Source organism: Onychomys torridus, chromosome 9 (genome assembly GCF_903995425.1).
Source record: "Onychomys torridus chromosome 9, mOncTor1.1, whole genome shotgun sequence".
In the NCBI taxonomy this organism is placed as follows: domain Eukaryota; kingdom Metazoa; phylum Chordata; class Mammalia; order Rodentia; family Cricetidae; genus Onychomys; species Onychomys torridus.
In genome coordinates, this window is record NC_050451.1 from 34,012,976 (window position 1) to 34,034,901 (window position 21,926).

Consider the following 21,926-nt stretch of genomic DNA (forward strand, 5'->3'; position numbering starts at 1 on the left):
GAATCTGGGTTCATTTCCTAGTACCATATGGTAGCTCACAATAGTTTATAACTCCAGTTCCAGGCAATCTGATGCCCTCTTCTGACCTCTGCGTGTACCAGGCACACAGGTGGTGCACAGACTTACATGCAAACAAAACACTCATATACATAAAATGAAATAAATAAATCTTTAAAAAGCATAAACTGTGTGATCCTGTTTATCCTTCTCTTCTCTCCCAATTCTCTACAACCAATCTTTCTCTTCAAATAGTCAATGAACAAAAAAGTGTACTCCTTCCAGGATAATAAAAACAAAAATCAAAACAATAGAAAAATTATCAGCTTTATCGACCAGTAAAAATCAGCTAAACCAAATTGTCCTCCAAACTTAATAGTAAAAAGTTATTTTCAACAATTTATCCAAACATATACCAATAGAATTGTAAAGGACATATAGCTCAACTAGTCATAAATCCTTGATTTACCAACATTTCTAACAAGAAGCAATAACCTGGTCAATACTTAAAATCTCTGAGAAAGTATATTTATTCACATTACTTTGATTCCAAAAATTCCAGTGACATAATCCTTTTAAGCCCTCTATACAAAACAATTTTGGGAGCAGGGATGTTTCTCCAGGGTAGAGTCCTTCCCTGGACCACAAAAGGTCCCAAGCACTACAAATAATAATATTCATAGAGTTCAGAAAAGTATAAGATTTAAAAGTACAGGATACTCATTGTCATTATGTACATCTCAACTAAAGGGAAAAGTTAAATAATTTCCTTATTACCATAATAGTTACCGTAATTATTCAGTTATAGTATAATGAATACATGCAAGGCTTCCACCTTGTGTATGCACAGCATGGTGTTGATGAGGGAAACAAAGCATGAAGTTTACATTATTCCAGGAAAGACAGATGAGGACTCTAAAACTATGACAAAAGGCTTGTTTTTAAAGGCAATACAAATGAAGCATTACAGTAGTTCCTCACTTCAGTGGCATATAAAAAGATTACGGTTATATCATGGCTATTCAAAAACAAAGATAAGGAATACAAGAAAATTTGCTAACTTAAACTGAAATGTAAGATTTAAAGAAAGCTTGATTTCCTACATCCTAATAAACTAGCTGACACAGATAACAACGGTTCTGGTAATTACTTCCAATGGCACCTACATTTATGTTATACTCTCGTGTCCAGACACAAATATACAATGACATGGCCTTCACATGTTTACCACACGCCTGGGAAGATGGTTCGGTGAGTAACAGTGCTTGCTGCACAAGCAGGAGAAGCCGTAGTCTGAATCGCCAGCAACTACGACTGTTCCTAGACCTGTAACCCCAGAGCTTGAGGGAAGGAAGCACAGACACAGAAGGATCACTGCGGTTTCCTGGCTGGCAGCCTAGTTCCAGGTTCAATGAGAAATAATGCATGGTGGGAATAAGATGGAGAGTGATAGAAAACATGAGATGTTCTCCTCTGTACTCTTCACATGTGCATGCAGGTGTGGGCAAACACTGTGGATGCACACACATACACAATAATTATAAAATGTTAAAAATAGCCGGGCGGTGGTGGCGCACGCCTGTAATCCCAGCACGCCGGAGGCAGAGGCAGGTGGATCTCTGTGAGTTCAAGGCCAGCATGGTCTACAAAGCGAGTTCCAGGAAAGGCGCAAAGTTACACAGAGAAAGCCTGTCTCGAAAAAACAAACAAACAAAAAAGTTAAAAACATATTTCCGTTCCCTCTCTCCCTCCTTCCCTTCCCCTGAGACCAATCCATCTGCTTTACCCTCCCATGCTCAAGGCTTACAGGTATGTACCACATGCCTGATTTAAATCCTAGAACCATCTCCTGGGGCCAGGCTATCTAAGTTCAATGAGAAGTACATTTCATCAGGTTGCCATTGTGACTGTAAAGGTCATTCAACTGGGCATCTCTGTAATTATTGTACTACACAGCTATTTTGTTCCTAACATATAAGTATATTTACAAAAGTTATCTTTCTTCTTTATAAAATTAAGGAACTCACTGGTGACCAAGCCTAATTTTCAGTCAGACATGATGGCTCACACTTAGAATGGAGAAATGAGGGATACTACAAAGTCCAAGCCAGCCTGGGCTACATAATAACAACCTGCCTATAGACAGGCAGATAGACAGACAGACAGATGGATACACAGACACACAAAGAGAGACAGACATACAAATGAACAAACTGAAACAAAAAAAGTTAATTTTCTCTCCTTTAGGAATAATCAAGAATACATAAAATAACTAATTCCAGGGGGACAGTAGTATTTATTTGAAAATACAAAGAAAATTTGAAACGTAAGTTTTGGTCATATATATCTCCTTTCATAAATAATTTCATTTTAAGCATAGAAGTTGCAATTAATAGGATTTTGTGCTGAATTAAATTATTTTTACTTAATAGTATTAGATGTTTCTCGATGGGCGAACAGATGACTCAGCAGGTAGAGACACTTGCCTGGGCACCTGAGTTTAATCCCAGGACCCATAACTGAAGGAAAGAACCAACAACTTCTACAGGTTGCCTCTGACTTCCACATACCTGCTATGGTACACAGGCCTGCACATATATACATACAAAATGAATACATCTAACTTTAAAAGAAAATTAAAGAAAGTTTCTCTAGCTGAGCATGGTGGTCAATACCAGTAATCTCAGCACTTGGGAGATCAGAGGGTCATGAGTCCAAGGCCATCTTCGGCTATATAATAAGTTTAAAACCAGCCAGGCCTACATGAGACAATAAAAGGCCAAAAACAAGGAGGAGGGGCAGGGCTGGCTGGGGAGATGGCTCAGTGGCTGAGAGCTTTGGCTGCTCTTGTAGAGGAGGACACAGGTTTTGTTCTCAGCATCCATACAGCAGCAAACAAACATCTGTAACTCCAGTGCCAGGGGAGCCAGTGCCCTGTTCTGGTCTCCATAGGCACTAGGCAAGTATGTGGTACAGATATATACGCAGGCAAAACACCCATACACACAAACATTTCTTTTTTTTTTTTTTAAATTTTTCTGAAGTGTTAAATACTCTTTTATTTGATATTATACATAGATCACAGTAAGTGCCTTTCAATGGTAAAAGGCAGCAACCTTTGACAGGGAAAATGACATCATCAAGTCAAGAATAGACAGTTGCTTCCTGACATTCCACTGCCTATAACAGGCCAGTGAACACAAACTGAAACACAGGTGAGTCTTCTTGTTTCTGAGAGAGTGACAGAATTTTCCCAGTGTTTGAACATATTCATATGCCTAGTTATATAAATTTAAGTATAAAACCATTCAATAGGTTTGAGGTGACACCCCATCTTTGTGGAAAGTAGAACTTTAATAAGTCCAATCTGATCTTGAGAAAGGGAGAGCTGTGATAGTATATGACTGGAATTGTTATTTTTAAAAAAAGATCATATCCACTTTACTACAAGTCAGTTTTACTTAAATCAGGACCGCCCAACAAAAACATTGTTAGCCATTCATGATCTGAATTTTGATGTATGAATTAAATTATGGTACACATTAAAAGCCATGAGACATTTGTTTTGTAATAAATAAGGCAGAGCCGGGCGGTGGCGGCGCACGCCTTTAATCCCAGCACTCGGGAGGCAGAGCCAGGTGGATCTCTGTGAGTTCCAGGCCAGCCTGGTCTACAGAGTAAATTCCAGGAAAAGGTGCAAAGCTTTTTGTTTAACCCTGACTCGAAAAACTAAACTAAACTACTAAACTAAAATAAATAAAATAAAATAAAACAAATAAGGCAGTAGAATTACTCATTAGTAGCCTTTTTAAGATAAGCTATTAGGTCTGCCCTTTCTCCCTTCTTCTTAATTCCAGCGAAGATCATTTTCGTTCCAGGGATGTACTTTTTGGGATCTCCAAATACTCCATCAGGGTGTCCTCTCCCCAGGTGATTGATGCCTTTGTTCTTGTTGGCGTCTGTGTACGAGAATCCAGCGGCCTGACCAGTCTTCCTCCCAAACAGACCATGGAAATTTAGTCCAGTCTTATGCCTGCCTCCCTTTTCCACAGTGTGGCACTGGGCACACTTCTGAACAAAAATCTTCTTGCCTTTCTCCACATCACCCATTCTTGTTTCGCTCCCGGGTGATCGACACCACAATCGCTACGACTCGAAGATGGACGTCCTGCTCTCTCAACATTTCTTTTAAAAAAGAGGAAAAGGGGGAGTTGTTTCTCGGGACTGGCGTAGAGCTCAGTGCCAGAGTCTGGTGGTTTAACCTCCAGCACCTGAAAATCAGTTTCTCTGGGCAGATTCATCCACAAAGCCAGCACTTGAGAGTAGGAACCAAGAAGGTAAGAGTCTACGGTCAACTGGGGCTTCACATTGAGACCATGGATGTCTATGTACACACACACACACACACACGCACACGCACACGCACACGCACACGCACATACACAGCCTAAGTTTGCTTCCACTGTCAAAAGAAAGTATCAGAAACAGTGTTTTAAACAAAAAGGTTCTCTAACATGTAAACTACAGCCCTGACTATTTAACATGGAAATGGATTCAAGCTTATGATCTCTGAATACTTCCTTCTACAGTACTCAGTTATGCCCCCAACAGTATCTCTAAATAATTCTAGCTCTTCCATGCTTTAAGACTGCACGTTTCCAATCGCGTCGTAGATAAGGCGGTGAAACAGCACCATCTGGTGGCTTACTGCCCTTGCTTTGGTAGAGTTTTCCACACTGACCTTATGAATATTTCTTTAAAAAACAACTGTGTAACAGGAGGAAACGGTAAAATACTACAAGTGAATAATGAAATGTAATTAAGTTAGCAAGCAAAACTACACTTGGAAATTGAATCAGGACTGTGGCATTGTTTTAACTACTGAGAAGTTAACCACTACTATAATGGCATTAAGACTAAAAATCACCTCAGAACTTAGCCTGTGGTCTTTAATACATTTTAAATACCAATTTTAATATAAAAATTGAATTTATACAATTGAATGATGAGAATGAAATATGATTCTTTTCACAAAAGACAAAAGAATCTATTACTTGTTTGGTTTAAGTTATATGAATATATTTACAAATTATATATAAATTACACTTATAAATACATTTATATATTGTGTTATATTTATTTATATGTGTCAAGTATGCCTAAATAAGGCACTGAATGTTTTAAAGATTGAGCTCAAACTTCACTAACAGGAAAATCTTTCTAAATATTTGCAGAGTACTGGATAATGGCCAGAACACAAATCAGGTCATGAACTAAAATAAACACGTACCACCTAAAGAAAGGAATATAAAGGAAATGGAAACAAAATAAAAATTAAACCAGTTACTAAATTTGGTAAATTTTATATCTGCTTTTTAAAGGTAATAAGAAAACAAGGCCAAAACACTAATGGTAAACGAAGCCAAACATATTCCCTGGACTTATTTTATTTTACTGTATAAATGTGTATATGCTATATGTGGGTGTGCACAGGTGTGTAAACACTTGTATCTTCACCCCACTTCCACCAGTACTGGGTTACAGGTGCATGCTGCCTGGCTTTCACATGGGTTGGGGATCCAAACCTAGGTCCTCATGCTGACACCAGTGGGTCCTCATGACACAGCAGGTCCTCATGATGGCACAGTGGGTCCTCATGCTGACACAGTGGGTCCTCATGCTGACACAGTGGGTCCTCATGCTGACACAGTGGGTCCTCATGCTGACACAGTAGGTCCTCATGACACAGTGGGTCCTCATGCTGACACAGTAGGTCCTCATGACAACACAATAGGTCCTCGTGGTGGCACTCTACCCACTGAGCCATCTCCACAGACCGCTAGTTAAACTTTTAATTATCTAAAATTATGTATTTCCAACAAGTAATGGTTTTAATCAAATATACTATAGTTGTTCTGTTTTCTACTCAGAACCTTCTAGAATTTTCTCTTTAATTTTTCCCTTTGTTCTAATGTGAAAGAATTAAACATCTCAATTTGTATAAAAGTGTATTTTATGTTTTTTTTAATCTGATCCTGATCCCCATATCTGTTCCTTGTACTAAAATGTGAAAAAATTCAATAGAATATTTTTTTTGTAAAAAAATAAAAAATAAAAAACAAACATGTCATTAGTAAGTAGAAACTTTAAAGCAAAAGAAACAATGTTGATTAAATAAACAAATTATAGCAAATCTAAGACCAAACCTTACAGGGGAAGAAAGGATGGTACCTGCTCTATGAACCTGAGAGAAGACACAAGTAAAAAGCAAACTGATTTACTGGAAGAATCAAAAAAGGCAGGAAGGGAGGGAGGAAAGGTTGGAGCGAGGGGGAAGGGAGGGAGACAGGGTTTCTCCGTGTAAGAGCCCTGGCTGTCCTGGAACTCACTCTGTAGACCAGGCTGGCCTAGAACTCAGAGATTCGCCTACCACTGGGTATTAAAGGCACCACCACCACCTGGCCATGTAAGTCTACTTCTAATTTTAAAAAAGATGGAAGTAAAATCCTAACTCATTGAATTTCCTCCCTAGGTCCACAGGCATGCTGGTAGCCAAGTCTTGGCCACTGCTGGTTATGGTACTAGAAAATACTAACTGAGAAAATCAAGACCTACAGATGCTGACTTCTGGGGCCACAACACGGAAGATTCACTAGAACTGAATCACCCTCCAATGAGGCCCTTCCAATGATACGCCTTGCCCTACACAACGTGACTCTTTCAGTCAGTTTCTCTGTGCCTTGTGTTAGAATCTGAAAAATCACAGCGCACATGCATGCACACATAAAGTCAAATATGAATTTAGGTGGAACAAGAACCAAAGGACAGAACATGAGCAAAATTTGTTTAAAGAAAACGAGAAGAATGACAATGGACAAATTAGCAAGAAGCTTCACGAGGACAATGAGCACACAGTGACATAATCATAGGAAACCTGACAGAATATACATGAATGGAAATGCATATATGTCCAAAACTGTTGAAACTCATGGGTAGGATGCCATTTAAACATTTTTAAGGTTGGGCCTGGTGGTATATGACTTTAATCCCAGCACTCGGTGAGTTTGAGACCAGCGTGTTCTACATAGCAAGTTCCAGGCAGCCAGAGCTATGTAATGAAGCCTTGTCTCAAACAACAACAAATAATAATAATTTTTAAGACTACAAATCAATACTCCACACTATTTAGAGATTTGTTAAGATTGGTGGGCAAAATTGGTTTTTATTCTCTGTACTTATTTGAAAGTCAATTCACAATGAAAATAAGCACTTTAGGGAAAAATGTTTTTAAGCATTTTGGATAGTCACTCATGTTCTGGTCAAACAAAGCTTTCAGAGACTCAGAAACAAGATAAATAAGGTATCTTTAGATCAAGCATACCCAATGGTGAAAAGAACATACCAGTCTATGAAAGGAGAGACCTAGATTCCTCTAGTCCATGCACTGTTCCATCCAGCAGGGTGACCCTGAGTAGTTTAGTAATTTCCACCAGACTCAATTTATCACCAAATAAAGCAATGTATTACAAATCCTTTAGGTGCCTAGAGTCCATAGTATGAAATATAGTTTCCATCTTTAATCCAATGCCTGATCCTTTGTAAACATGCAAAGTTTATACAAAATACAACAGAATAATGTTTGTGCGTAAGTGTGTCACGGTAATTCATTGCTGAAAGCAGCCAAGACGTTGAAAATAACCTTAAACAACAAATATCCCATAACTAATGAAGGCAGCATACAGATATAGGTTGGTAATGTCTGTGGTTCTTGAGTGCTGAGTCCACTAGGGTCAGTCAAGTCTTCCCTTGTGACACTTGGTTAAGTTTCTGTAAAGAATCTTCATCTCTCTTTCCCACTCACCTCATGTTTTCTGTGTTGTTCAATAAATACTGAACAAAGTCCTTTTTCAGAGTCAGAGAGAAGACACTAGCAGAGAAAACATATTTGAGCTCACTCTTGGTCAAGCTAATCCAAAAGAAAGTTGCTTTATTTTCATTTCTTAACGTGCTATCACTATACCCTAGGGCTACAAATGCATAAATACACATGTACACACATCCATATATTTGTGTGTATGTGGTTATGTAAAGAGTGAAATTGTGTGCTGAAGATGTTTTATAATGTACTCTCCTTCTCAGGCTCACTATCAAACTGCTAAACAAGTGTTACATCACTGAGCAACACCCACGCTCTTAGTTACCGCAGTCTCACAGGGTTAAATTATTCATCAGAATCTTTACTAATTCCTGCAACCTTTACTACAAAAACATCACAATTATATTAAATTGTCTGAACAAATCTACCCCATAAGTGCAGACAAATATACTATATATCATACTCTTTGGATTATTCTTTAAAATCTATCAGTTTTCTAAAATTCCCACAAATGATAAAACATAATTTTCTTAAAATTTAACTTTCATTTCAAGTCATAGTTATTAAAAAATCCACAGGCATTGAAGAATTCAAGCAACAAAACCCAATGGACAAAACTATGCAGCGCCCCCAGCATAACTGGATACACCACAAGTTGAGAGAAAGTCAGTCTTACAGGAGACTCCCAGAAAAATTACAGCACAGTAGATAGAAGCAAACTTATTAGGGCTGAATGGGAGCTTTCAGATGAAAATAGCTACATTTTCAGTTACCAAAAAAAAAAAAAAGAAGTTGGCAAAGGGCAGAAGAAAGCTGACCCAGGACTATCACTAGAGGAGAAGGCAAGGTCCCAATTAGCAACAAGCTACAAACCATGCCTGATACTGACAATACAGAACTACTGAAGTGGTTTTGTTTTGTAGGGTTTGTTTGTCTCAGGCCAGCATCAAGATCCAGACAATCCTGCCTTGGCCTCACAAGTCCTAGGTTACACCATGATTCATCACATCCAGCTCTCAAGGTGTTTCAATATTCTGGTCAAGTGTGGACCAATTCACATTTTAGAGAAGTGGACAATTAGGAAGGAAAAGCACAAAGTACACAGAACGTTACTGAATAAGCAGTATGAACAGACAATCCCAGGTCCTACTATAACATTTCAGAAAAGAAAAAAGGAAGAATGAAGAATGGATAGAGTTGGAGACATTCTGGCACGGTAATTATTCATTAAAAAATATACTGAGCCAGGCATGCTGGTGCACACCTTTAATCTCAGCTCAGGGGAGGAAGAGGCCGTTGAGTTTAAGGACAGTCTGATCTATTTACCAAGTTCAGGCCTGCCAGTGAGATCAAGTCATCAATAAGTAAATAAGCAAGCATAAAAATAAGAATATACTGAATATATTGGATTCCTAGCACCAACGGAAAAGAAAATCCTGGTTAATTATGATTTTTATGCCACAGGAGAGTCGTTACTAAAATTAAAAGAATGGTACTCAATATTGTCTTTACCTGAAAACAGGCAGAAATGTGAGGAACATTTTCATTACAATAATGAAAATGGGAAGGTTTAAGTTAGGCATTAAACAACACCTGGTGACTCATAGTAAAAAATCATTTACTTTATACTATTAAATATTTCAAGGCTAGAGAGAAGATTTAGGAGATAGAGCACATGCTGTTGAAGGATGAGGACATGAGTTTAGATGCCCACAACCTATGTAAACGTCAAGTGGGTATGGTGACCCACTTGACATTCCATCATTCACCATGCCCTGTTTTATAAGGATTATATAGTCTGAGGATTGAGTGTAGGCCTTCAAACATGCTACACAAGTATCTACCAACTGAGGCAAATCCCCAACCCAAGTAACTATTTTCTTGCAAGCAAGTGATTTAGAAAAGAACATGTGATATAGAGGCCAAACATATTATAAGGTCTGTTTGAGAGATTTTTAAAAAGAAACACAAGCCGGGCGGTGGTGGCGCATGCCTTTAATCCCAGCACTCGGGAGGCAGAGCCAGGTGGAACTCTGTGAGTTCCAGGCCAGCCTGGTCTCCAAAGCAAGTTCCAGGAAAGGCGCTACCTCAAAAAACAAACAAACAAAAAACTTTTTTTTTTCTTTTTTTTTTTTTTTTGGAGCTGAGGACCGAACCCAGGGCCTTGTGTTTGCTAGGCAAGCGCTCTACCACTGAGCTAAATCCCCAACCCGAAATACTTTCTTACTGTCAATAAATATTCCCAACCACAGCTTACCTCTGGAACAGCAACAGCTATTTGTAACCATTAAGGGTTAGCAGCCTAACGGAACCCTAGAGATGATAAACTCAAAATCATCTGCATCTAGGATTCTGTGAGTTACTTGCAAGCAAAAGCTTCATGAGAGTAGTATATAATCTCACAACTTTTTTAAACTGAAATATTTTGAACATGTTTTTCCCTTCCCCAGTTTCTCCTAGATCCTTCTCACTTCCACCTCACAACCCACTCTTTCAAAAAGAAAAACAAAAACAAAAAAAAGCAAAAGATCAATAAGAGAAAAAAGTGCCAAAACAAAACAAAATGAAACAAAAAGCCCATGATAATACTGCTAAATTTATTTTGTGTTGACCAATTACTCCTGGGCATGGGGCCTGCCCAGTAGTGTGGACGATACACTGTGGGGCGTTTACCCACCACCCCACAGCTCCCAGAGTTTTCTTGAGTGTGAGCAGCGGGAAATATTAGATAGAAGGATTTATAGTGCGGAGATAAACAGATAGAAAATAAAGGACAGCCTCGAGGGTGCCTGGAACCTTTTCCAATGGGCCCTGACTGTCTCTGCCCCAGGGTATTTATAGAGACGCCAGGGGGTGGAGCAAAAGACCTCCTCCCCCAGCACAGCCAAGTGCAGACCATCTCAGACACCTGCACTCAGGCCGGTGGCCCTAATCATCCTCTATGCGGACCTGCTGGGTAAAGCCACAAGGAACTGAAAACGGGCTCCCACAATACACCCACTCCATTGGAGAACTGACTTCCCCTTTGCCAGAGGGTATCAGTTGCGGATTGCTTCTTGGTTAGGGTGAGAGCCTCTGTCTACTCCCTCTCAGGGATGGGACCCTGTCTGGCTTGAACCTGTGCAGGTCCTGTGCAGGCTGCCACCACCGGCTCTTGAATTTGTATATGCCTCAGTACTGTTGTCTGGAAGACACTGTTTTCTTGGAGTAATCCATCACCTTTGGTTCTTACCCTCTTCCCATTTCCTCTTCAGAGCAGATCCCTGAGGGTTCATGAAAACATCCTATTTATTATTAAGTACTCCAAAATTCCTCACTCTCTGTATATTGTCCAGTTGTGAATCTCTGTGTTAATTCCCGTTTACTGCAGAAGGAAGTTCTCTGATAGGGGTCCAGCCAATCTCATGACTTTTGAGAGATTAAGTATCTAAAAGATTTATGCTCCTCTCATCCACTAAACACACATATACAGACACACACACACACACACACACACACACACACACACGCGCGCGCGCGCACCCTTGAATAGGCTAGGCAAGCACTCAAAACCACTGAGCTACATCCAAAGCCCAGAACTACATATTTAAAAAAAAAAAAAAAAAAAAAATCTGATTAGAGAAACCTAAAAAGCTATAACCCAAAAGAGCAGTTACAGTAACTGTAAACTTGATTACCAACATGAAAAGGTTGCTAAAATTAGAAGTACAAATAAACAAAACTGATTCAAATGTTGTGGGAAAATAAAGATTTTTTTTTTTTTGCTCTCTAAGAAAATATAAAGAGAACAACATTTAAATATGCCAAAGTGAAGGATTTACATTACTTATGATATTTAGACAATATTTTAAATTTCTTATTAAAACAATTTCTAACACTGAACAATTTCAAGAATAATACAAATTAATGCATTTTACGTGCTGTATTGGGAAGTACTTCTGTAATGGTAAACATTAAAAAAACAAACAACGACAACAGAAGGGGACTTGAGGGATGACTCCTAGGTCAAAATGTCACATGGAACTGATTATTAACTGAAACTTCAAGGGAAGGTTCCAATCTAGTCTGTATCGTATCTTAATTGCTCTGCTACATTATGGGAAATCATGCTGCAGTCTTTATGGAGTTCCACAGAGGGAGCTAGCACCAGAGAATAAAATGATAATAAAACAAATTTCCAGTCACAGTCTGCTGGAAGTCACAGATTCCAGTCACTGACATGAGCTAAGATTATCCTCTACAGGTCCATCTCAATGATTAGTTGACTGAAAGTAGCACAGACAACATGCATGTGATGGCATTCCATTTCCAAGAAGACACGAAATATAAATTCATTAACTGCCGTTAGAACTGGTAGTGGTTTTGTTCAGTTTTGTTTTTCAATTAGCTAATAAGATGTCCTTTTAAAAGACATAATCTCTTGATTCTTTGGAGAACAAGTCCACATAACTTAGCTTCAGTCTCAAAAACAAGGCCTCTGAACAGCAGTGTACTCAAAGTTCCCAGGGGAGATGGGTAATGAGTACCTCATGTTTTAAATATGATGCAAGTGTATGCTGATCTCAAGGAAGTGTCAGTGTAAGATTTTTAGCACATATACGTTTTGAATTTTAGTAGAAGCTTAGCAATGCCTATCAGGATACAACACCATTATAAGTTAAACCTATTCTGTTGTCGGAAAAAATTAGGGAAATTGATTGGCTTCTTGGTAGATATGAATTTTTGTTTTGCTTTTTGAGAAAGAGATCATGCTATCAGCCCAGGATGGTCATAAACTCAGAATCCTCCTGCATCAGCCTCTTGGGGAACTAGAAAGGTTAAAAGTCCAAGGTTCATGGAAAAGCACTAAACAGACCTGTGTAGGTTAATGTGCACACCTTTAATCCCAGCACCCAGCACTCAGGAGGCAGAGGCAGGAGTATCTCTGAGTTTGAGGCCAGCCTGGTCCACAGAGTGAGTTCTATGACAGCCAAAGAAACACTGTCTCAGAAAAAAAAAAAGTTAAATTTTTGAAAGAAGTGAATAGGCATGCCTAACTGCTGACCTAACCAGTAAAGAGAGTCAGTGTGTTGTCAGCAATTTGAACCTTCTCCTCTGAGTCTGCAGTGAGGTATCTGATGATACATCTGAGCCTGACAGTTGAGAAATTATTTCAGTTGTTCTGCCTTTTGCATTTAATGTCTTCTTTGTAAAATGGTAATAATTACACTTTATCTTTAGGGGTGGGATGAGTATCTCAGCACTTAAGAGCACTGGCTACACTTATAAGAAGATTCAGTTCCCACATGGCTGCTCACAACCCTCTCTGTAACTCCAGTTTTGGGAATTCTAACACCCTCTACTAGCCCCTTCAGGTACTGCATGCAGATGGTATACAAATGAATGGAGGAAAAATTAATATACATAAAAAAATCAAGAAAATCTTTTTTTAAGGGGCTTTAATGAAGCTAAAAAGAAACTATGTACACTAAAATTTAAATATACCAGGACTGGAGAGATGGCTCAGAGGCTAAGAGCACCTGGGTTCAATTCCCAACACCCACATGGCAGCTCACAACTGTCTGTAAATAAGTAAGTACAGTTCCGGTGATCCGACACCCTCACATAGACATATATCCAGACAAAATACCAATGCACATAAAAATAAATAAATCTTTAAAAAAATTTTAAGTATACATAAATGTATGGTTGTAGGTTTGTGTACATTCATAACACCTTTCTTGGCTTAGAAGTTTATGTAGCCCAGGCTGACCTGGAACACACAATCATCGTGCCTTGGACTCCTGAGTACTGATAGCCTTTTGCACAGACTTCTACTCTTGGAAAAGCTGTCTCTCAAATAACACTTGGGCTTTGGATTAATGATTTGCCATTATTAACCCTATTTTCCCTTATTTAGTAATCTCTTTAGATATAGCCTCTTAGATTCCACCACTAAATTTCCAAGAAAAGTCTGAATCATTTGTGGGACCTGCTTAAGACTTAAATGACCTCATTTGATGTTAGTCTGGGATCCAAAAAGAAGGTACCTGATGAAATCAGCAAGAAAGGACCAAAGGATTCTAACACAGGTTGAGTATTTATTCCCAGAGTAGCAGCTTCATAAGAACCAAGTGCCCACTGGGTGGTAGTGATGGTGCACACCTTTGATCCAGCACTCAGGAGGCAGAGGCAGGTAGATCTCTGTGAGTTCGAGGCCAGCCTGGTCTCCAAAGTGAGTTCCAGGAAAGGTGAAAAGCTACAACAGAGAAACCCTGTCTGGGAAAAAAAAAAAAAAAAAAAAAGAGTGCTTGCCTGTATCCATGAGGCCAAGTTTGGTCCCCACCACTGGAAACAAACGTACAAACAAAAAACATACATGAATAAATGTCTCTTACATAAAGGAGACTGGTATCTTAGAGGTTAAATTTCCCGATGGAAACAAGCATAGAATCAAAAAGACTAAAGAGAAAAAGTCTGAAGTGGTCTAGAGGAAGGAGATCTAAGGCAAACAAAGATGCCAACAATGAGGGTCCTGAGTAAGATACTCAAGGTACTTGAGGAAATGAAAAACACAAAACAGGCTCAATATTATTTCATATAAAAATAGATACAAAATGTAGAATATAACTCAAATTATGAGTCTGACATTTCATAAGCATAAAAATTTTCTGTATGAATCTGATATAAACCTTTGTATTTTTGCCTTACCTTAAAGGAATTTTAAGTACCTTCAATTTAGAAGTCATTGTGGAAGTCCAAATTACTCAGGGTCAGAGAATCTGAGCTTGCTTTATCCAGCAGGGCTGCATAAGGGATGATCTGACTATGGGCGTGGTTATCAGGTGTTTGGAAGGGTCTACACTTGGCTGTACAGTGTGCTTTGGTCTAGCAAGAGGGAGGTCTTTTGCCTTTCCCCTTTGCATTGTTATAAAAAGCCTTTTGAATAAACAGAAAAGGCCGTTGGGTATTGACCCAGGTCCTCCCTAAGCTATCCTGTGCTTCTGTCTTTCTCCTCTTCGCTATCTTTTTACCTAATATTTCTTATCCCTCTCTCCTTCTCATAGGAACCCTGGAAAAAGTGGAAACTGACCTCCCACAGCATATACAATACTTGGTTGATTTTCTGTAACTCATTTAGTATTGGTTCTAAAATCACAAACTGGTCCTGTGATATTAATTTAGGCAGCAAGATATTGTGTTGAATCTTAGCAGTTACTAAATCTAATATTAACCTTTTAATTACTGTGTAAGGGCATGGAGAGTTAATTCAACAGATAAGAGCACTTGATGTTTTTGCAAAGGATTAGGGTTTGGTTTGCAGCACCCACATGGCAGCTCATGACCTTCTGTAACTTTAGGTCCAAGGAACCTGAGAACCGCTTCTAGCCTCCACAGGGACCATGCACACATATGGTACACATACATATAAATGCTAGCAAAACACTCATACACACAAAATAAAATAATCTTTAAAAATAAATAAAATTACTGTACGTTTAGGGAGCTTTCTGATGTAACCAAAAAACAAACAAAGCATTTTCAATAGGAATCAGGAGACCCAGTTTCTGGCTCAGCATTGTCACTAAATGGACATATTAACCTTTAACAGGTCACTTTATAAATATGACTCTCACCATACTCATGACAAAATAGGGTATTAGACTTTACCTTAGTATCTGTCTTAAAGAGTCAAGCAAATAAATCTAAATCCCTTAAGAGATATTTGATATTTCCTCCTGCTTTGTAGAGTATAGCAAAGTGGAGGGGAAAAAAAATCAGCTATCAACTTTAATTTCTATAAAGTAGTGTGGATAAGCTTTCAGTAATAACTTTACCAACTATTAATTTTTCTTACATGAATCTTCAGGATCACATCTCAATACACTATTCATATTCAAAGCAATATAAAATTTACATATTTATAAAGCAAATACATTTGTGTAAAAAAATGGTTCGTTCTTCTATATTGCAGATCCAAAAACAAGAAAACAAACTATTCTTAAGTCTCTATTTACAAATGAAGTTAGTATCTTTCACTTTTTCAATAACTTTACTGAGATATGATAGGTATACAAAAACTATACAGTATCTTTGAATGGTGCCTAGTACAATGATATGGCATGGATATAAAATGCAACTCCCCAGCCCCTGGCATTTGTGGAAGGCTTGGTCCTTAATGCAATATTCAAAAATAAGACTTTCAGATCAAGAATGAATCACAGGAGCTCTGTATTAATCCATGGACTACCTTACTGATAGATTAAGAATTTAATGGCATTATTGAGGTGATAAAAATAGGAAGATGTGGGGACTCGTTGGAGGTGGTGTGCCTGTAAAATGAGTATCTCATTCCTGGCAATTGTCCTTTCTCACTCTCTCGTTCCCTCTCTCTCTGATGTCTCTCCCTCCTTCATACCTCCATCTCCCTCTGAGTCTCTGTCTCTATCTCTCTTGCTGGTTTCCAGAGCTTTCCTCTAGCAAACTTTATACCATGTTCTGTCTTCCCACACTCCCACAGGGATGAAGCCAAGCCACCCGGGACTGAACTCTGAGTCTGTGAGCCAAAATCAACCATTCTCTCTTTAGACGGTTTCTCCGGTGTACTTTTTCATAGATGTGTTATACTCATACACAGTAACTGGTGCAAGCAAGGAAAAAACTATTGAACAAATGTGTCATTTTTCTTATTTTAAGTTATTCCATTTATAAAACTAAGATTGCAATGAAGTAAAAAAAAAATCCATAGAAAACTAATAACCAATTTCATTATGGAATTATTCACAGAGCCAAGCATGAGCCCATAGTTTTGGATTAATCACATCACAACTGTACCTGTTCTATTTCCCTAACTTAAAATCAGGCCCTAGAGCAGAGTATTTGGTATGTAGAAACGAGGGAAATCATTCTGCTTAGAGAAACAAATATCACTGCTGACCAATATTTTCCGTGTGACAAGTAGGTTTTCCAGGAAGAGGTTGGGGAAAGTGTCCATGAAGTATGAGTGACTGTTTATGGAATCTGATTCATCAGATTTTGGGAACTAAGACAATTTTTAATAGGAAATAGTTATTCCTCATAAAGCAATACCAACTACCAGTATATATTTTTAATAAAAACAGTGATTCCACATAAAGCAATACCAACTATCAGTTACTGATAGCTTGTTTGTATACATTGAATCGGGGGGTACAGTGTAGGTAAGTGAGTAATGTGATAGTATCCAGTTTTTTTTAACAATATATAATGAGCTGATTATTTTAATACAAGAATCAATAATAAGCTGGGCAGTGGTGGCGCATGCCTTTAATCCCAGCACTCGGGAGGCAGAGGCAGGCTGATCTCTGTGAGTTCAAGGCCAGCCTGGTCTACAGAGCAAGTTCCAGGACAGGCTCCAAAGCTACACAGAGAAACGCTGCCTCGAAAAACAAAAACAAAATAAAACAAAAACAAGAATCAATAATAGTGTTTTATAAGATAATATATACATCGTGGATTAGATAATTACATTTTGGTGGGGTTTTTTCGTGTATGTATATACATGTACGTGTGTACATATGTACTTTACATGTGTGTTAAGTGCAAGTGTATGTATACCACAGAAAATATGTAGCAGTCAGAGGACAACCTCAGGTGTTGGTCATGACCCATCTTGTTTTAAGCATAGTCTCTCTGTGATTTGCCACTGAGCACAACAATCTTGCTGTCCCACAAGCTTTGGGGAATTCCATCTACATCTCATGTCTCACAGCCAGAGCACTGGGGCTACAGAAACACAATGTATTTGTGTTCCATGTGATCTAGGGATTCACACTCAGGGGTTCATGCTTGCCTGGCAAGCTCTCTACTCACTAGACTGTCTTCTCAGCCATAAAATTTGCTTTATATCTATACTGCATATTTTTTAAAGCATTAGTCTTAAGCACAAAGAGATTTGGGCTATTCTTTTTAACAGATATAAAATATTTGTTCATATTTATAGGGTATAGTAAAGTTCAACAATTCAACACATGCACAAAATGTATCATCATCAAACCAGGGTGATTAGCATTTCTACCTTCTCAGTGAGAATTCTAGCTATCAGAATTTTGAAGACAAAAATGAGATTATTTGTAAACATCTTTCATGAAGAGCTGAAGATGAATTTTAATTCAAGATTCTATTCGTATTCAATTGAAGTTTTTTGTTAGGGCAGAGGTCAAAGAAACTACATGATAGAAAACAGTAAAAGTCACCCCACTGCCAATACTAACCAATAAAGAACAGATAAACTATTCAGATAAAAATACCATATTATCCAGGATAGCCAGGGATATACAAAATCAATATAATTATAGGTGAGATAGACTTAACTGATATGCAGAGTAAGTAATATGGTGTAAGGTAAGGATATGATCAGAATTAAAGCCCTCCAACTCTTCCTTTTTCAGTACTGATGCTGCCTGTTTATATAAGATTCAACAGTACCAGCATCTTCTTTACTGAACAATGGGGAAAATAGACTAAAACAAAATAGAACCATATACAAAGTTTAAAGCTTCCCTCTTTAGACAGTTATTCAAAAGACTGTCATAAGTTTCGAATTTTCTAAACCGATGATTTGTAACTAAAATACTGACAGTCCTTGTCAGGTGGCAATCTTTAAAATACCACCTTCCAGTAGAAAAATGTCAAAGAAAACATCCCCAGCATCCCATGGTAAGTAGTTCTCAAAAGTTAAAAAAAAAAAAAAAAATTTAAGTCTAAAAGATAGATGTACATTTTAAAAAAATTCAAGTTTCATATTTGAAGTACTTTATTCTAAAAACAGGCAGGTATTTGCTTTTATATAAAACTATAAAAGAAACAGAATCATGTTTATTCATCTTTAGCAAGTCCTAGAAAAAGCACCAGAATAAAACTACAAAATTAACCATGAATTTTGTGTTTTATCCAGGGAAAGAAAAAGAAATGATGTGTTTCCAAACGTAACAGTAATCTGGAAAATCAAATACAATGTGACAGATTTCAATGAGTATCACAAACAATTACCCTGGAGTACATTTGATATAGCACAAATTATACAGTGCAAATTACTCTAATCCCACTAAGATTACAGCCATTGTGTGTGTGTGTGTGTGTGTGTGTGTGTGTGTGTGTGTACGTACACGTATGTAATTTTTAAATCAAGCGGCTTACATACACCTGCTTCATAGAGGGAAGGACGTACAACTGAGATCTAATGAACTTACAATTCCTTGTGCTTGTCTTCAGCCAAGATCTGGTCATTTGGTTTCAGAGAATACCTGCAACACACAACAACACACCAGTCAGACAAACATACAAACATACTTGCCTCAAGACTCATTTGACTGCATGTTCTCCAACCAAACCGGAGGGCACTATCTGTTGAGTTCTATCAAATGAACACTATGACACTGGTAGCGTCTCTGACTTGACTGAAAACATGAGGAATATCAGAGCAGCTGGCTCTTCACTGTTACTAGTCACTTGCTCTGACAGCACCCCAGGTGTGAAGGCATCAATGTGACCATGGGCTAAAACACAGGTACCTTTAGTATTCCTCTGCAGTGAATCACATATAACAGTACTCTCTTCTGCAGTTTCAAACTTAACTACTAACTCCAGTGCTAAGGATTTTAAAAGTTCACAGAACATCGTGATTATTCATTAACTACACAGTAAACATTTACCATGTACTAAGAAAGAATGGCATATGTTTTCATATCCACCCCCACTACCCCCCCAAACACACATACACACATACATCCTAAGCAAGGACCCACTTTTCCCCCTTTCATTATAAGAAAGGGTCTCACTAAGCAGCCCAGGCTGGCTTTAAACCTACTGCGTAGCCCAGGTAGACTTTGATCTTGTGGCCCTCTTGTCTCAGCCTTCCAAGAAACCAGGATTATGAGCCTTCACCACCAGGCCCGGCTGAAGGTTTTGGTTGCTGTTGCTAGTGGATGTGAGTGGGGAGCTAGTAAAAGTGCACATGTGCATGAGTGGACATGCCTGTACACTCACATATTAATTGGCCAGGGGCGGGTGCCAGCTATCTTCCTCTATTTCTCTCTATCCTATTCTTTTGAGGCACAGACTATCCCTGAACCTGGAGCTGGCGTTTTTCAGCTAGACTGGCAGCAAGCAAGCCCCAGAGATCCTCCTCTCTCCGGTCCCCACAGGGCTGGCTTTACAAGCAGTCATGAGACTAAAGTCAGCTTGTTATATGGGTACAGTGATCAAAACCCCAGGTCCTCCTATTTGCACAGCAAGCAGCCCACCCCTGAGCAGGCATTTTCAGCTCACCTATTTACAAGCTTGCTGATCACAGACAGGGACCTCACTCTTTTATCCCAGTTTTTCTATCTACAAAATATAGGTTGCTATAAATGTTATAACAGGCATCTTTCATTTGTACTGCTGAAGACAGAAAGACTTTCCTTTTGAAGTTGTCACAGAAACAGACAACCAACCACTTCTAGGTCATCAACTCTACTGCTCAAGCCTGTTATGTTTTCTCTATCTCCATAACAAGAAACAGAGGTCTATGTAGAAAAGTAATGTTGATTTTCTTCCCCCCCCCCACTTCTGTGGGAGACCAGCTCCCACTTTTTTTTATAACAGGGAACTCTTAAGGAGAGAGGGATAAGGGCATTAGATGGAAATATTGAGGTAGAAGGATAGAGGAGAGAGAAACAGAAACACAGGATAGCCTCGGGAGGGCCTGGATCATTATCCACTGGCCCCTCCTGGCTCTTCTAAAGGGCTATTTATAGGAGTGCCAAGGAGTGGAGCAAATGACCTCCCCATAGCACAGTGTAGACCCTTCCAATCACCTTGTAACCATGCACGTGGTCAAGCAATCCTCTAATGCAGCCCTGCTGGGTAAAGCAACCTCAGGTCTCACTAGGAAACCTTTGTGGGCCTCCACACCTTTCTCTTTCACAAGTGCTATTATTCACTGGACCTATTTGTTCTGAATGGAGGTGTATTGTACTGCCTGGGATTAATAAAAAAAAAATCAACTCTGAGATTCTAAACAAAGAAACAGCCCATAATATTTAGTCCATAAAGAATTCATGCCTGAGCTCTGCAGCTCACAAGATTGAGCCTGTATGATAATGAGTATTCAGAGTATTCAGAGACAGGTAATGCCTGAGGGGCGCTCACCAACCTAAGACAGAATGCCTGTGTGGCCTGGACAGGCATCTCCATGATGGGTAAGGTGACCTGCTGACGTCCCACGCAACCTAAGTCAGAAGCTCATTTTTTAGTAAAAGGGGGGGAGCGGGGGGGCTGTAGGGCTCTGGCCCCAGTTTTGGGTAACTGTTGCCTTGCTTGCTGACCTTGACCTTGATATCCTCCCCATGCTAATTCCCTGCCGGGTTCCACCCTCCTGAATGCTTAAGGGAAGTTCCTTGTCTGTGTATCCTGCATATTGGGCCTTAAAAGCTTTGATGCAAGATTGTAAAACATCAGTAGTGAACTTCTGCCCTCCGGAATTCTCCCATTGTGCTGTAAGCCTGTATTTAAGAGCATTAAAAAAAAAAAGAATTCCTGCCTGGCAGTGATGGTACATGCCTTTAATCCTAGCACTTGGGAGAGAGGCAAGCAGATCTCTGTGAGTTCCAAACCAGCCTGGTCTACATAGCTAGTTCCAGGACAGCCAAGCCTACACAGAAAAACTGTTGGGGGATGGGTGCTGAGAGCGGAGGAGAGGGGGGATTTTTTTAAAGCACTACAAACTAGCAGCTGGAGAGATGGCTTAGGTGTTAAGAGAGCTGGCTGTAATCAAATGGTGGCTCACAGCCATCTACAATGGGATCTGATGCCCTCTTCTGGAGTGCAGGTATATATGCAGATAGAGTACTCATACATAAAATACATTTTTTTAAAAAAAATTAACGCACTACAAACTAACTATAGAATCTCCCGTTACATTATTTCTGTAAAGAATAAAGTTATAAGTTAGAAATGAGGAACTTGGCCAGGCTGTGGTGCTGCATGCCTTTAGTCCCAGCACACGGGAGGCAGAGCCAGGTGGATATCTGTGAGTTCAAGGCCAACAGAG

The 21,926-nt window shown here is 39.0% G+C and overlaps 1 protein-coding gene and 1 pseudogene across 1 annotated transcript in view; both read right to left on the reverse strand.

The window, feature by feature from the left end:
- Positions 1-21,926, reverse strand: part of Adk (adenosine kinase) — a 418,246-nt gene that overhangs the window by 336,164 nt on the left and 60,156 nt on the right. The window contains exon 3 of the mRNA XM_036199883.1: positions 19,084-19,137. Within this exon, the coding sequence (XP_036055776.1) occupies positions 19,084-19,137 (54 nt within the window). The remainder of the gene's footprint in view (positions 1-19,083; positions 19,138-21,926) is intronic.
- On the reverse strand, positions 3,768-4,114 carry LOC118591511 (annotated as a pseudogene).